This window comes from Salvia miltiorrhiza, chromosome 8, assembly GCF_028751815.1.
Source record: "Salvia miltiorrhiza cultivar Shanhuang (shh) chromosome 8, IMPLAD_Smil_shh, whole genome shotgun sequence".
Classification (NCBI taxonomy): domain Eukaryota; kingdom Viridiplantae; phylum Streptophyta; class Magnoliopsida; order Lamiales; family Lamiaceae; genus Salvia; species Salvia miltiorrhiza.
The window spans coordinates 3,794,076-3,808,731 of record NC_080394.1 but is presented as its reverse complement, the minus strand read 5'-3'; the positions used below and the strand labels follow the sequence as shown (position 1 = coordinate 3,808,731).

Genomic DNA, 14,656 nt, shown 5'->3' with positions numbered 1-14,656 from the left:
ATGGTGGTATAATTTTATATCACCTTATAAAAAGTGGATAAATATATTATTCTTTAAACCAAATAAGATATAACAAATATGATCCTCACTTTAAGTGATAAGTTTATACCTCATTATATTATTCCTCAATATAGAGAGATAGAAAGCAAACACACCCTAAATCTACATACTTCTTGTTAATACTATAATTTTTTAATCTCAATTGGTAAAACAAAGAGAAGTAAAACTATAATCTAGTACAAGGATCGAGTAAAACTAAAAAATAGTACAAGGATTGATTGAGATCAAACATAAAGTAGATGTACTTGAAGAAATACAAAAATTAGATAAGGAGTAATGAAGAAAGCATTTTTTTTTTGATGATTTGAAAACAAACATTAATATATAGAGTTAAAGATATGTTTTGCCATATATTTTTAACCTGCTTGCAGCAAGAATGGGCCTTGATTCTGTAAGTTTATATTCATGGTAAGTGGGTTTGGGCTTGAGATCATAAAGCCCATCATATTATGTGAATTTTTTAGGAGCCCTTCATTTTGGTATTTTTCCTTTTTATTGGTTTGTTTTTTACCCTTCAGCAAGACGATGTCGTTTTGAGTAATACACTCTGCTGCCTGGGCCACCTCCCTAGTCTCAACACAACACTGTCACTACACAATCCACCCTCTCTCTCAGACGACTTCACGGACAATTTTCCCGCCAATTCTCCGCGGTTGATGTTCTCGCTTTGGTCATGCCGCCACACCTCAATCCTCGTCTCTCTCTCTGTTAACGTCGCCGGGAAACTCCACCTCCGCTCCTCTCTCTCCATCTCCTCTAAGCATTTCTTGAATTTCACCAAGCTGAACCCTAGTGTACGAACAATGTCCGGCTCTTCGCGTTCAGCCTTTGACGTTCTCATGGCCAATGCTTCCAAGAAAAAGGAACCGTCTCAGTCGCAATCGGCGAAGCCAAAAGGATCATCACCCCGAAAACGCAAAAGCCCATCTAAATCCCAAACCGCTAATTTACTTCCACAGAATGGCGATACCCCAGCACCCAGCTCTGAACATCCAGAAATTGTCCAGAACTCGAGCTCGTGTGGAATTGGAGATGCGCAAGTGGAGAATCCAGTGAATACGGGGTTGAAAGATTCGGGTTTAAAGCAAAGTAAGACTGGCAATGCGGATGCGGATAAAGGCTTGGTGGCGGCGAAGAAGCCGAAGGTGTCAATTAGCCCGGACGAGAGCGTATTGGAGTTGAAGAAAAAGGCGGCAGAGTTCAAAGTGAAGAGGGCGGCGTATTGGGGCGAGGGAAAGCGAGTGCCCTTCATGTTTGTGGCAAAGGCGTTGGATGCTGTATCGAAGGAGTCAGGTAGGATAGTTATCACAGGGATTGTGTGTAATATGCTGAGGACAGTGATGGAGACGGCGCCCGATGATCTGTTGGCGGTTATGTACCTTTTGGTGAATAGGATCGCACCTGCGCATGAGGGTTTGGAGCTTGGTATTGGGGAATCTTCGATTATCAAGGCCCTTGCGGAGGCTTGTGGAGCTAAAGAAGCACATATTAAGAAGCAATACGAGGTGATCGAATGATTTACAGTTGAAGTTTGACTATGTGCTACGCCTTTGTTTAGCTTATTTTTTGTGCTTTTCAAAATTATTTCAACTTAAGTCTTAGATGGACTAACTTGGGTTGTCTAGGTCACCGGATAAATTCGAAGGTATTGAGGTGAGTGATGGCCGTGGATGTATTTTTGATATTCTGATTTTCTTTAAATTAATTTCGATAATAGTGAACCATTGATAGAAGTGCAACAGTCCCTTGCAAAAAAAGATAGAAGTGCCACAGTTTCTAAATGCATTATTTATGAAAAAAGCACTTTTGGAAAAATAATTAAGTGATTATATAGTTGGATTATGACTTGTTGTTACTCGAAGGTAAGATGCTGCTGCTATAGTATGGATCGAAGATAAACCTCTGTTTATATGTACATGTGCATACATACACGCGTTCACGTGGAAGTGTATGTTTGTTCCTACATGAATTACATGACATAAAGAGTGTTGTTGCTGTAACTATGATATGCCATTTTCCCATGTAACAGTTCCTGTAATGTGCACAAGTAATCAACCTTTGTGGTTCGGATGAAGCAGCACCACAGAGATAATACCTAGTAGATGTTCTTGCTCTTATTAAACTTCTCAATAATCTGTGCTTTAATGTTGCAAGGATAACAGTCTGATACTGCCAACAATTTTGGGATTTAGAAAAAATAATGTACAGCGTATTGTGTCTATGCTAGGTATAGAGGAAGTATAGTCTTTGATTATGAAAAACTGTCTTAATCCTGGAAACTAATGTATATAGTTCTCTGTATATCCTGGAAATGTGAAACTTGGTTTGTTGTTTGCAGCGAAATTCACAGGTGGGTAGGTCTAGATATATATCTGGGACTGTAGGATGATCTAATTTCTAATCATTCTTCTATCCTTGATTCCTTGTAACACACCATCATATCATTCCATCATTTTTAGTCTGCATTTAAGATGAAGAACCTGCTGCTATATCCTTTCCATTTGAATAATCTGTTTTGCAATGAAAAAATGATTATTATGTGAATGAAGAATATGTAAAATGGTTTCTTCCTGGCAGTTCATCCTGCTAAAAGCCTAGATGACACTTTTAACTCGAGCATCTTTTACGCTGTGGCATGTCTTCTTTGAGTTTTGTTATATGGTTGGAAACCTATAACTATGATGACCCTCTTTCCTTCTATCTCTCACCTCTTTGCTTTGTTAAAGTTCTTTGATTTGAATATTTCTTAACTGTAGGAACTTGGTGATTTAGGACTTGTAGCAAAAGCCAGTCGTTCGTCGCAGCCTTTGCTACGTAAACCAGAACCATTAACTGTTGCAAAAGTCTTTGACACATTCCGGCTGATTGCCAAGGTATTGTTATTATTTTTAAATGTATTTTGTATTATCTAGTATTTATTTATTGGGGATGGACTTTTTGTGTCATCTTCTTTATTGTTTGCATACTTAGTTTCTCCGATTCAGACGTTGCATCTTTCTATAATTGATTTCAAATTGAAGAAATTATTTGCAGCTTTATTTAGTTATCAAGAAGTTGGCTCCAACACTTCTCACTTTTTTTGCAAGGTTCTGATGCATTTTTTTCAGACAACTTATACTAAATGAACGTGTTTAGCTTAGTGCCTAACAGATTGGACGTTGAAGTGAGTTTAATGGCTCCAGACTGGAGCTCTCATATGTTAACAATACAATCTCAGGTTTATAATAAAGTTATATTTGAACGTAGAGAGAGAAGAAAAAAGAATACATATTATTTTTGTTCCATGTTTTTGTGATGCCAAGTTTGCCAACTTCTGGGGAGGACGAAAAGAACTTGAACTTATCATAATCGGGGTGTAATCGAACCGAATCGAGCTGAATACTGTCGTCCTTAACCTGGTTCGTTTATTATCAAGCCGAGTACTGAATGCCTTGAGGTTCACAAGCTTATTCTAGCCTAAACGAGCTTTCTAAATTTAGATTTATGTTCATAAATTAGTATATTTACATTATTTACAATAACATAATATACTTGTTATTTCTTATAATAAATAAAGTTAGGTAAAAGCTTAATATAATTATTACTAATTATAGTATAGATTTATAAGTTGTATCTAGTTAATAATTTTATAGTTTTCAAGTTAAATCACTTAATGAGCTTGCGCATGGCTCATGAGTTAACGATATGAATACTGCTAAACTCAAGCTTGGTTCGTTTAAGCTTCACGAGTAACAGCTCATGCACGGGTAAAATGACTGACTCTGTTCATATTTCGAGTGAGTTCAACCCCTTTCCCCTTGTTTTCTGTTCCCCCGCTGACATCTTACACATTCGTCAGTTCTTCCTTATTAAGAGTGAAGGGTTTGGTGCCTTCTTCATATCCTTCCCCAGTTAGCTCTCACCTCCCATTGACCATGGAAAGGATAAGAACAGGCCAACATAAGAGCTGTCTGATATTATCAGGATGGTGCTTCTTACATACTCTATTACATATGCATGTTTTTTCATCAACTTGTCAGATTATTCACTTCTAAACCTTAATTTTAAAGTTCTTTGGAACTTTAATGCTGTATTTCTTGTCTAACTTATGAGCTGTCACAGGAATCTGGGAAAGATAGTCAAGAGAAGAAAAAGAATCACATAAAGGCACTACTAGTTGCAGCAACTGATTGTGAACCTCAATATTTGATTCGTTTGCTCCAGGTAAATTAAAATAATATTTGATATATTCCATTCAATCCATGCCAAAAATCATAAACTTGGCTTTTATGCAGACAAAATTGCGTATCGGCTTGGCAGAACAAACTCTGTTGGCTGCACTAGGGCATGCTGCTGTATATTCTGAGAAGCATTCAACTCCTGCGAAGGCTGATAATTCTCTAGAAGAAGTAAGTTGTTATGCATTAGAATATCTCTAGAACAATCTGCCTTGATGTGCATATGACACCTGTACATGTTGACTGGCCACATGTTCTGTTACTTGTCTTCTCTCCATTTTATGATGCTAATATGGTCTTCTAACTATTAGAGCAGTGTATGTGTGTGTCTGTGTCTTTGTTTATTCTATTTTTATTTTCTTTAAATGCCAGTATGCGAGTAATCCAATTAATTGAGCAACGGATTACAATGCTACGTAGATTAAATATGAACCTCAAGAGCTATTTCAGATTTCTTTATGAGGATTTTTTGGTACAGTGCTAGTGGGTCGAAGTCTGGGAAGCTAGTTTGGTTTGCAGATTTAGGTTAATCTGCTTTCTGTCATATTGAATTGAACGATTTTCTATATGGTTATTTTTTCGACTATTAGGCGAACATTTTTAGATGAATTTATTTATTTTCCTGAAACTTTCTCTTCTGTCTCTACCAGGCTGCAAAAATTGTCAAACAAGTTTATTCTGTAATTCCAGTTTACGATGCGATAATTCCAGCTCTTCTTTCTGGTGGCGTGTGGGATCTCCCCAAGACATGTAAATTTTCCCCTGGTATTCCCGTTGGACCCATGCTAGCTAAACCTACAAAAGGAGTGTCTGAAATTGTGGAAAAGTTTCAAGGTGTGGAATACACCTGTGAATACAAGTATGATGGAGAACGTGCCCAGGTGACAATACTTAAAATAATATGCTAAAATTCTGGAATTATGAAATCTAGAGCATTTTTTGCTGTAATTGCTAACTTTCCTTGTAGATACACTTTATGGAGAATGGCGCAGTAGAGATATACAGTAGAAATGCAGAGCGCAATACTGGAAAATTCCCAGATGTTGTTGCCGCTATCACTAGGTAATCTTTACTTTAATGAATAGAATAGCTATAGGCCATTTTCACGTTTTAGGACATGAGTTGTGACACCTAATTGTTACATCCAGCCTGATAACCCCGATCTTATATAAGTACCATTCTGGAGTAGCGCAGCCAGAAAGCTTGTGGAAACAGACAACCACGAGCTGTTCTAAATGGCTTGTAAAGCATTGTAATACTTTTCTGGAAGGAAAATGATCTCCGCAAATGCTATACTTCTTTCTAATTGTTGTTATTATACACCAGGCCTGATTTTATTTAAGTGAAACTAATATATTTGATGGTTACATTATTCTTTTCCCAAGTTAATATCAACAAATTTGTGGCCTTTGCACTCACTTGGTTTAGTACTTTATGTAGTTGCAAATTTTTTGTTGCCAGAACTCACTCCCCTTCAATAAAATTTAATGATCTTCGCTATCATTTGCGCATCCTAGAATATTGCGAAGATGGTATTTTTCGTTGTGGGATTCTGGAAAATACCGGGAGTGTGTATTTTTGAATTTTCTTCTTATGAAAAAGTAATTTGTTGTATCAGTGACATTTTCATTTGTAGATGACTTAGCTGTTTTATTTTATTGGGATTAGTGGCGAGAGTTTTTTTTTTTGTTTATTAACTACAACTTACATGTATCCTTTCCTATTTAAAAAAAACTGCAAGTATCTTTTCAATAGCATTTTACATTTACATAAGGAAAACAAGAGGTGACTTAGTAGAAAGTGAAATAACACTATGCACTTTTCTTTTATCATAGAACCGATATTTTTATCCTATCTGATGCAATATGATGCTGGATACATTTAGAAGCTGCTTTGGGAGTTAATGATTTCTTAATATAGTGACTATCTACTAAGAACGTTTTCCATTCGTTAATAATTAATCCTAAAAAGCCCTATTCATTAATGTGGCATTATCCTTTTTTCTTTGTCTCTTCCGCTCTGAAGATTGTCTTGAAACTTTTTCTAGGTGCTCACGCTGGGGCATTACATTTATTTCTTTATTTGTGTTTACTAACAGTTACCTTCTAAATGCAGATTAAAAAAGCCTTCTGCTACATCATTTGTTCTTGACTGCGAACTTGTTGCATACGATCGTGAGAAACAGAAAATTCTACCTTTCCAGGTACAAAAATTTGCAATTATGTCTGCATAACTGGAACCATTTTTTAATAATTCATTTTACTATATAAACTATGGGGTGATGATTTTTGTGGTTTTTGTGATTTTGAAAAATGTTATACGTGTTATATTACTTTTTATTGTTTGTTTATGTGCATTTTTTATTTTCGATGGAAGATTTTGCAGTCTGGATCAGTATATATATCTGCTGTAGGTGTTACTTAATAAGTTTGTTTTTGGTCAGATACTTAGTACACGTGCTCGGAAAAATGTTATCATGGACGAAATCAAAGTCAGTGTTTGCATATATGCTTTCGACATGCTCTATCTTAATGGCCAACTACTCCTGCAGGAGCAACTGAATGTTCGTAGAGAGGTATGATGTCTTGTTGGCTTTCTCTTTACTGACTGATAATGCACGTGTTTCTGATAATTCTTGTGTTGAAGTGTTGACTTTTCTGTGCTGTTGGTTTGGATTCTCGTTCTGTGGCTCAATATATTTTGTCTTGTCGTATAGTAATGTTGGTTGACCTCTTGATGACATTTGTGCAGCATCTTTACAAATCATTTCAAGAAGAACCTGGTTATTTTCAGTTTGCCACTGCTATAACATCAGATGATCTTGAGGAAATACAAAAGTTTCTAGATGATGCTGTTAATTCTAGGTTAGTCTAACTTTTATGTCTTCCATTTACTGATATAGTACGACATTCACCTTCCAATCATGTTTCAGAAAGTAACTCTTTTAGTTATTTGCTGTCCCACTAATGTGGATCATTCATCTAAGTAGACATAGTAATTTGGAAGACTTGAGAGTAATGCCAATTGTGGGATGTGACTGAATTTTTGTTCTCGAAGGCTGCACCCAGCCTGGGAACTGAAGAGACATGCACTAAGAATCAGGGAACTTATTTTACCTGTGAATTAGTACATATAATTTTTCTTCTTACCTTTTTGTTGTACCATTTGTACTTTCCAGCTCTGAGGGGTTGATCATCAAAACATTGAAGAAAGATGCTACTTATGAACCTTCAAAAAGGTCGAATAACTGGCTAAAATTGAAAAAAGACTACATGGACACGTAAGCCTTTAATCTCATTACCTTGTTGAATCTGTAAATTTTAAGCTCATTTCAGGTATAATTCACATTATCTACTCTGCAGTATTGGGGATTCACTAGATTTGGTCCCCATAGCTGCATTCCATGGCAGGGGGAAACGTACTGGTAAGTCGTTTAAAAGCTTTTTGTGTAATTGGACATCAATAATCAATTGATGCCTTGTATGAGACATGTCAGTACTCAGTGGTAATGCTTTCCTTTTCTTTTAATGACCAACATATTGATATGTTGTAATGTTGTTGGTGCTTTTAGGTGTCTATGGTGCCTTTCTCCTTGCTTGTTATGATAATGACAAAGAAGAATTCCAAAGCATATGTAAAATTGGTATCGCGCTACTTGATGCCACCCTGACAATCTTCTACATTCCTGACAAAATACATAATTGTTGCTGCTTGATAATTTTAAGTTGTATTTGATGTCTAACTGATGTGGGAACTTTTGCTTCTGGTTAGGAACTGGATTTTCTGAAGCTATGCTCGAAGAACGTTCTTCCAGTCTTCGCTCGAAAGTTATTGATAAGCCAAAGGTTGGATTATTTGTTTATATTGTCTTTGAACCTATGTGCTTTCCTTTTATGGGGGTTGAAGCTTCTTAAGGTTCTGACATCTATGTGTGTCCAGTCATATTACAGGTATTCAGATACAGTTAGTCCGGATGTATGGTTTGAACCTAGTGAGGTACCTATCAACATCTTTATTTGTTTGGTTTGCTAGAGATAGTACATGATTCCATAGGGTAGCAAATATAAATTCTCAAATATAGGATGACTGATATTTATATTACTCTCTTTAGGTTTGGGAGGTCAAAGCAGCTGATCTTACCATTAGCCCTGTTCATCGTGCTGCCGTTGGCACCATAGATCCTGACAAGGTACCTCCCTTTTCTTTCCAAAGAAAAAGCCAGCATTTATAAATGTTGGAACTCTAAGCTATGACTGAACTAAGAGTAATTGACAATCTAATCTTATTTTTCTTTACAGTAATTGAAATCTTCTACCGTAGTTATTTGAGATGTGACTTTGCTTAACATGTTTATAGACCTCCTCTGCTTGCTAAAAACACTTTATGTTTCCACATTTACGAATTCCATTTCATTTTCATCCACATACGTGAAAGCTGGATTTCTTCGTTATTGCCTTCAATCAAAGAGCATCCGCTCATCTTGTTTATTCTATCTTGACTCAGGGAATTTCTCTGAGGTTTCCACGATTACTTCGTGTCCGAGAAGATAAGAATCCAGAACAGGCCTCCTCATCTGATATGGTAACTAACCACTGACATATTGTGGTTTCTGCTCAATGTACCTTTGTCGCTTACTTTTGTGAGTTTTTGCTCTTAATAATTTATTGGAGCCATTTCTTTTGCTACATTCAGGTTGCTGATATGTACAACGCACAGAAGCACACTCAGAAAGACAACCAAGATGAAAATGAGGATGTCTGAGATTGGAAAAGCGAATGTCTTTCATTAATTTCTGGAAGTGTTGTCGCTGTAACTAATGGATGTTCATTATTGAGAAAAGTAAGTTGGTTTCTTTTCAGAATCTTTTATTTTTCAGTGGTTTGGATATCATAAACCCCAAAGGATTATGTAGAAACCTAAGCTGTAGTTACATTAGACTTCTGTTTGCATTTTAGTTTGTTAAGATGTGATATTTCACAACGTAAAGTCAAGTGGTGATAACAAGCTGCAACATGTGCTGTAGTCATCTATTCCAACCAAGCTTTCCTTGTTCTACTTGTCTTCTTTTTCATTCTATGTTAAACTTTTCTACCATTTGAAACTTGAGAGAATTTTAATAACTTGGTATGATATTTAATGATAACTATTTCATTTGAAGTGTTTCCATTCCTAAAATTAACTGATATAGCTAGAAAGAACAGAGAGAATACACTATAGTTTCAGAGTAATAAGTGCAACACTTTTTTTTTTCAATGGAAGTAATGGGAGATGAGATACATTCTTGCATGCTTTGAACCTATGTAGTTGTTTTCATTTTCTCCGTTTCTGTGATTATGCATTGATGTCATGCGCTTAATCTGACAGATACCAACGTAGAGGAAGTAGTTCGTGCTCAAGATTCAGGAGTTGGGCATTAGATTGGTAAGATTTGCAATGATGGAATACGCTTTGAATGTGTATTGTCTTGACACTAGCTTCCTGTTTTACCGGTTTCAATTTTACTGTCGAAATCCATGTCCAGTTTTACAATCAACTGCTGGAGGGTGAGAGCTAGCAATTTCCCATTTTAGTATAAAGGAAAATATTATCTCCATGCCATATGGAATGCACTTGCATGTTGTATAATAGCTGTAGCAGTGTCGTGTGGAATATGCAGTTAGACATTTAGGGTTGGAGCAAATGGGGTGTATAGATATTGTTGAAAATAAAATGTGTTGAGGGGGGCAAGGAACGTGATTCTTGCATTCAGTTTCTTTCTTCGTTTTTGTTTTTTAATGATTGGTTTCTCCGTGTGGACCATTCTTGACTCTTGAACGTGATATTTTCTGTGCTTTATTCTAACCGTCTCTCACGCCCCCAAATTCTTTTCTCTCTCTCTGGACTTGTTTGATATTTTCTGGGCTTACTTTTAGGCTGCGTTCTCTTTGGTTGTAAATTTATCATGAGAAAATGAGCGATAAACAAAATTTCACCATTTAAATCATTCCTTTCTTTTTCCACATTTTCTACTTGATCCTTACTCATTCCTCATTTACACAACAAAGGAGGGATAATATGGTCAAGTAGGAAATGTGGAAAAAAGAAAGGAAGTATTTAAATGGTGAATTTTTTTTTTTTTTCATGATAAATTTACAACCAAAGAGAACGCACCCTTAGTATAATCTGGTTTGATGAATCGGGCAGTCTCGGCTTTTAGTAATGCTATATCTAGGAAATTCACTCCAGACACGTGTGAGTTTGAGTCTTATGTTGAATAATTTGAATAACCATGAATAAATAGAGCCGACTTTTAATTATTGAGGAAGTATAGTATTTATTGCGAAGCTTGGGTTGCTCGTGAGTTTCACCATCTTCGATTTTAATGCATGTTAGGCGCCGACTCCGACTTGTTTAGGAATTCTAGTACATTATTGAGACATTTGTTGGGGGGTATGAACAAATATTCTTGTTTTTGAGACCCATTAAATACTCTTTATTTTCTATTTCTAGTTTTTTTTTAATGGTGAAGTGCACCTTTTGTTTTTGATATTCCTGTCTGTCACACATTCTGCACGAAATCTCTCTTTAGTTTATATTTCAATTTTTTACTTGTACACGTATATTTTAGTAAGCATTGTGATCATAACACACCCATACTCGTCTCTTTTGATACCGAAAGAAAAAAAAATACTCTATTCGTTCCATTTAATATACTCTTTTTGCCATTTTGGGTTTATTTCATTATGAACGGTTCATTCCAAAAAAAAGAATATTCTTTTATTTGATAAAAAATTGTGAGTTTCTTTATTTTCTATCACTGGTATTCCTTTAAAAGTAAGGCGTTATACTTAATGGGATGAAGAGAGTAATTATGTATGTGATTGAACAACACGACTGCATTTGCATTTTCTATACCAATATTTGTAAATATGATTACCAATAAATTTTATGTACTTGATTAGTCATGATTAACTTTGATGTGGATGATTCTTTCACCCTACATAAAAAGAAAAGACTCGAGTGCAAAGTAATCATATTTGAAGCATATACACAATTTTATCTATGATTGATTTTGGGTCTTATTCCATCAAATCCTGATGATTATGTGTTCTCATTGTTCGTTAACAACCGGATTCGAATCCCTCTAAGATATCCTAAGACCATTTTCTGATGAAATGATGTGAAATTTTACATACAATTACAAAATAAATCATGCATCTATGTTAAGATTTGAAAATACATACTACATTTGAGCTAGATATTAAAATAGGACAGTAACTTTTAGTGTCTCAGAAAGAAGACTGTTACGAAATTTGAAAATGAGTATTGTAGTTTTCATTTTTCACATTTATATTCCTATTTTGGGCTGTGATGGAAGTTATAGTCCTCATTTTAATGTGTAAAATAAGAGTGTAAATGTAAAAAATGAAAACTATAATCCTTATTTTCAAATTATGTAACATATAATCCTCAATCGAGAAAACAGTGAAAGTTACGATTCTGTTTTAACAATTAGCACTACTACATTAGTCGAATATGGCCCAAAAGTAATTAATCCAATGCATATTTAGAATAGTATGACGAGGAAAGTGAGGTGAGTCGCCATCCACATCCACAATTCGATGAAGTTAAAGATTTTGTGCGCTCAAGGAAGACGGCTTGCGGCTCTTTGTTGCTAATCTTTTCAAGTAGAATAATAATGATATTTTTAAGAGTGGGGATTTGTGACTAAACTTAGATTAAAGTATGGAATAATAATTATTTAATTGGCATTAATTAAAAGTTAACAATAAGTAGACATGGGTCAATTAGTAGATCCCAATTGTGATTTGTGGGAACCCACCAAACCCGACAAGCCCGACCCTTTCACACCTTCTGGTTGGTGCCCTCCACCCCCACCCCTACCCCCACCTCTCACACCCCGAGAGTCAAATTCACACACAAAAACCCGTGTTGTGTGAGGAGCTCGTGAAATCTTGAGTTCTTGCTTTAAGCCTTTAACTAGAATGGAAAACCTTTTATAGTCAATAATTTGTCACCATTTATGGTGAGACGTTGCATTTTTGTTATCTAATTGCTTTCTAGATCACAATTATGTTCATAAATTTTAATTTAATTATTATATATAGTATAATTGAAACTCTTTCACAAAACTCTTTGACATAAGAAAGTTAAGATATTGCAACTTATTTTTACACAAAAATTTGTGTCAGACTATCTAATGAGTCATGGTTCGTCAAACGAGATCCATACTTTAGATAGATTTCAAAACATGTTTACTATTTTAGACAACTTTTATTATTATTATTATTATTATTATTATTATTATTATTATTATTATTATTATTATTGTTGTTGTATTTTGTATTTCACCCTATACTTTATACATAAAAACGTAATTTCGTTCTTCTAAATATGTCTTAATATACAAGATACTATTAAAAAATTTGAATTGGGACGGATGAAATAATTTCGTTCATTTATTTAAGCCCGTGAGCAAACAAAGAATTCAATTTTTTTTTTTTGATAAATTACATAAATAAATAAAGAAATTTAAGAATCGCACTACAGTGAACTCGAACCTATGACTCAATTGTTGAACAATAAACATCTATCGTTATCATTGGGCCAACACACGCAGACATAAAATCCAATGTTGATAGGATATACTCCCTCCGTCCACGAAATGAGTACCCATTTGTGGACGGCACGAGTTTTAAGAAATATATGGAGTGTAGTGTGAATAGTTTAAGGGTCCCACTTTTTGAGTGTATTAATTAAAGAGATGTGTGGGGTACACTTGCCAAAAAGGGAAATGGGTACTCATTTCGTGGACGGACAAAAAAGGAAATATGGGTACTCATTTCGTGGACGGAGGGAGTACATAAGACTTAAAGAAATTAAAAAGAGAGATGACAAAGAGTTGGTGAGATAGTAAATAAAAAACCGTTGGAGAATGCATGTTACATTATATGATGAAAAATCCATATGGTTTTTGGAGAAAAATAAAAAGAGTAAGAACAGAACAATCATGTCAGAGAAAACGACGCTCTAACCATCCACCAAACTACTGTACAAAAATTTGTCTAATTTTCACCTGCATTTCCCACCTTTCCTCATCTTGAGCAATCCAAGAAAATCACAGAAATCGGCAAATTCCAATTCTAGGGTTTTGTCATTGCAGCACAATTCTCTGGTACTTGAGGTCGGAATGCGACATCTCCGGCGCCCCTCTCTTCCGGTTGACGGCGCCGCAGTTCCCGTCCTGGTTGAGCGCCGGCAGGGGCGGCGGCGGGATTTGGTAGGTGTCGAGCGGCGGCGGGGGGTGGCGCCACTGCGGCAGGGGGCCGGCGAGGAGGAGCGTCTGCAGCAGCGGCCCCGCCTTCATCACCGCCTGCAGGAGCTTGCCCTTCTCCGGCAGCGGGCGGTCGACGAGCACGGCGAGCTCCTGCTCCGGCGGCGACGAGACAATGCTCTCGTCGCAGTCGGAGGAGGAGAAGGCGCGGTGGTCGTCGTCGATGCTGGAATGCGGCGTGAGGAGCATCAGCTTCTGGCATTTCTCCTGAGCCTCGTCGCGGTCTCTGATGGCGGCGGCGAGCAGGCCCTTGAGGTGGGCGATTTCCTGGTCTCGGGCCTTCAGCTCCTCCTGCGCTTGGAGGCGCGTGTCTTCAAGCTCCATTGTTAGCAGCAGCGACTGCCGCAGCTCATCCATGCTCTGTTAATTCATTCATTCATTCACACAATTAATTAATTATTATCAACAAAATTAAATTAAGCCTTGATGATGAGTGATGAATGATGAGTGAAGAGCAATTGCTGACCTTATCTTGGTGGAAATAGGTGAAATTGAGGAGGAGGCTTCTTTGAAGATCCATCTTCCTAAAATTCTTGAGAGAAAATGAAATGATTTTGTAGGAGAGAGAACTCAAACTACTAATATAGTGATATGTCTCTCTTTTCTATGCGTGGGGCTCGGGCACTCTCTTATTATAAATATATAAAGAGTTGGTCTTGGGTGAGGTCAACCTCATGGGGTGAGACGGGTCGGGTCGGGTCGGGGCGCGGGTCGGGTCGGGTTTGGACGCGGGTTTGGGATAAAGTACACATTATCATTAATAAAAGTAACAATTATTGTGAACAAATGTAATAATTTCAAAACATTACATTTCTGCATATCAATAATTACTTTTCATTATAATAACAATTACTTTGAATAACGGAGAAAATAAATAGAATATAGAAAAAAAATTAAATAATAATTCAAGTAATTATTGTCTTGAGGAAAAGTAACTATTGATATGATGAAATAATTCAAATAATAATTCAAATAATCATTGTCTTGAGGAAAAGTAACTATTGATATGATGAAATGTAATGTTTCTAAAGTATTACATTTGTTC

The 14,656-nt window shown here is 36.2% G+C and overlaps 2 protein-coding genes across 3 annotated transcripts; one reads left to right on the top strand and one right to left on the bottom strand.

Moving 5' to 3' along the window:
* Positions 1 to 581: 581 nt before the first annotated feature.
* LOC131000110 (DNA ligase 1) lies at positions 582 to 10,030 on the top strand. 2 transcript variants are annotated; one of them, XR_009093660.1, is made up of 18 exons: positions 582 to 1,565; positions 2,817 to 2,933; positions 4,162 to 4,263; positions 4,335 to 4,448; positions 4,928 to 5,158; positions 5,245 to 5,339; positions 6,393 to 6,480; positions 6,721 to 6,852; positions 7,029 to 7,141; positions 7,456 to 7,557; positions 7,640 to 7,701; positions 7,849 to 7,920; positions 8,049 to 8,122; positions 8,217 to 8,273; positions 8,389 to 8,466; positions 8,781 to 8,858; positions 8,970 to 9,116; positions 9,642 to 10,030. XR_009093660.1 is itself a non-coding variant. In XM_057925877.1 (17 exons), the coding sequence occupies exons 1-17, from the start codon at positions 717 to 719 to the stop codon at positions 9,036 to 9,038; spliced, it is 2,433 nt and encodes an 810-aa protein (XP_057781860.1). In that variant the 5' UTR covers positions 582 to 716; the 3' UTR covers positions 9,039 to 9,283. The 2 variants fall into 2 exon arrangements, 1 of the variants encoding a protein (XP_057781860.1); XM_057925877.1 differs by lacking the exon at positions 9,642 to 10,030 and having other exon boundaries at positions 8,970 to 9,283.
* Positions 10,031 to 13,169: 3,139 nt separating this feature from the next.
* LOC131000111 (uncharacterized) lies at positions 13,170 to 14,250 on the bottom strand. Its single transcript, XM_057925878.1, has 2 exons — positions 14,078 to 14,250; positions 13,170 to 13,971 (listed from the first exon to the last, which is right to left on the bottom strand). The coding sequence occupies exons 1-2, from the start codon at positions 14,129 to 14,131 to the stop codon at positions 13,432 to 13,434; spliced, it is 594 nt and encodes a 197-aa protein (XP_057781861.1). The 5' UTR covers positions 14,132 to 14,250; the 3' UTR covers positions 13,170 to 13,431.
* Positions 14,251 to 14,656: the final 406 nt, after the last annotated feature.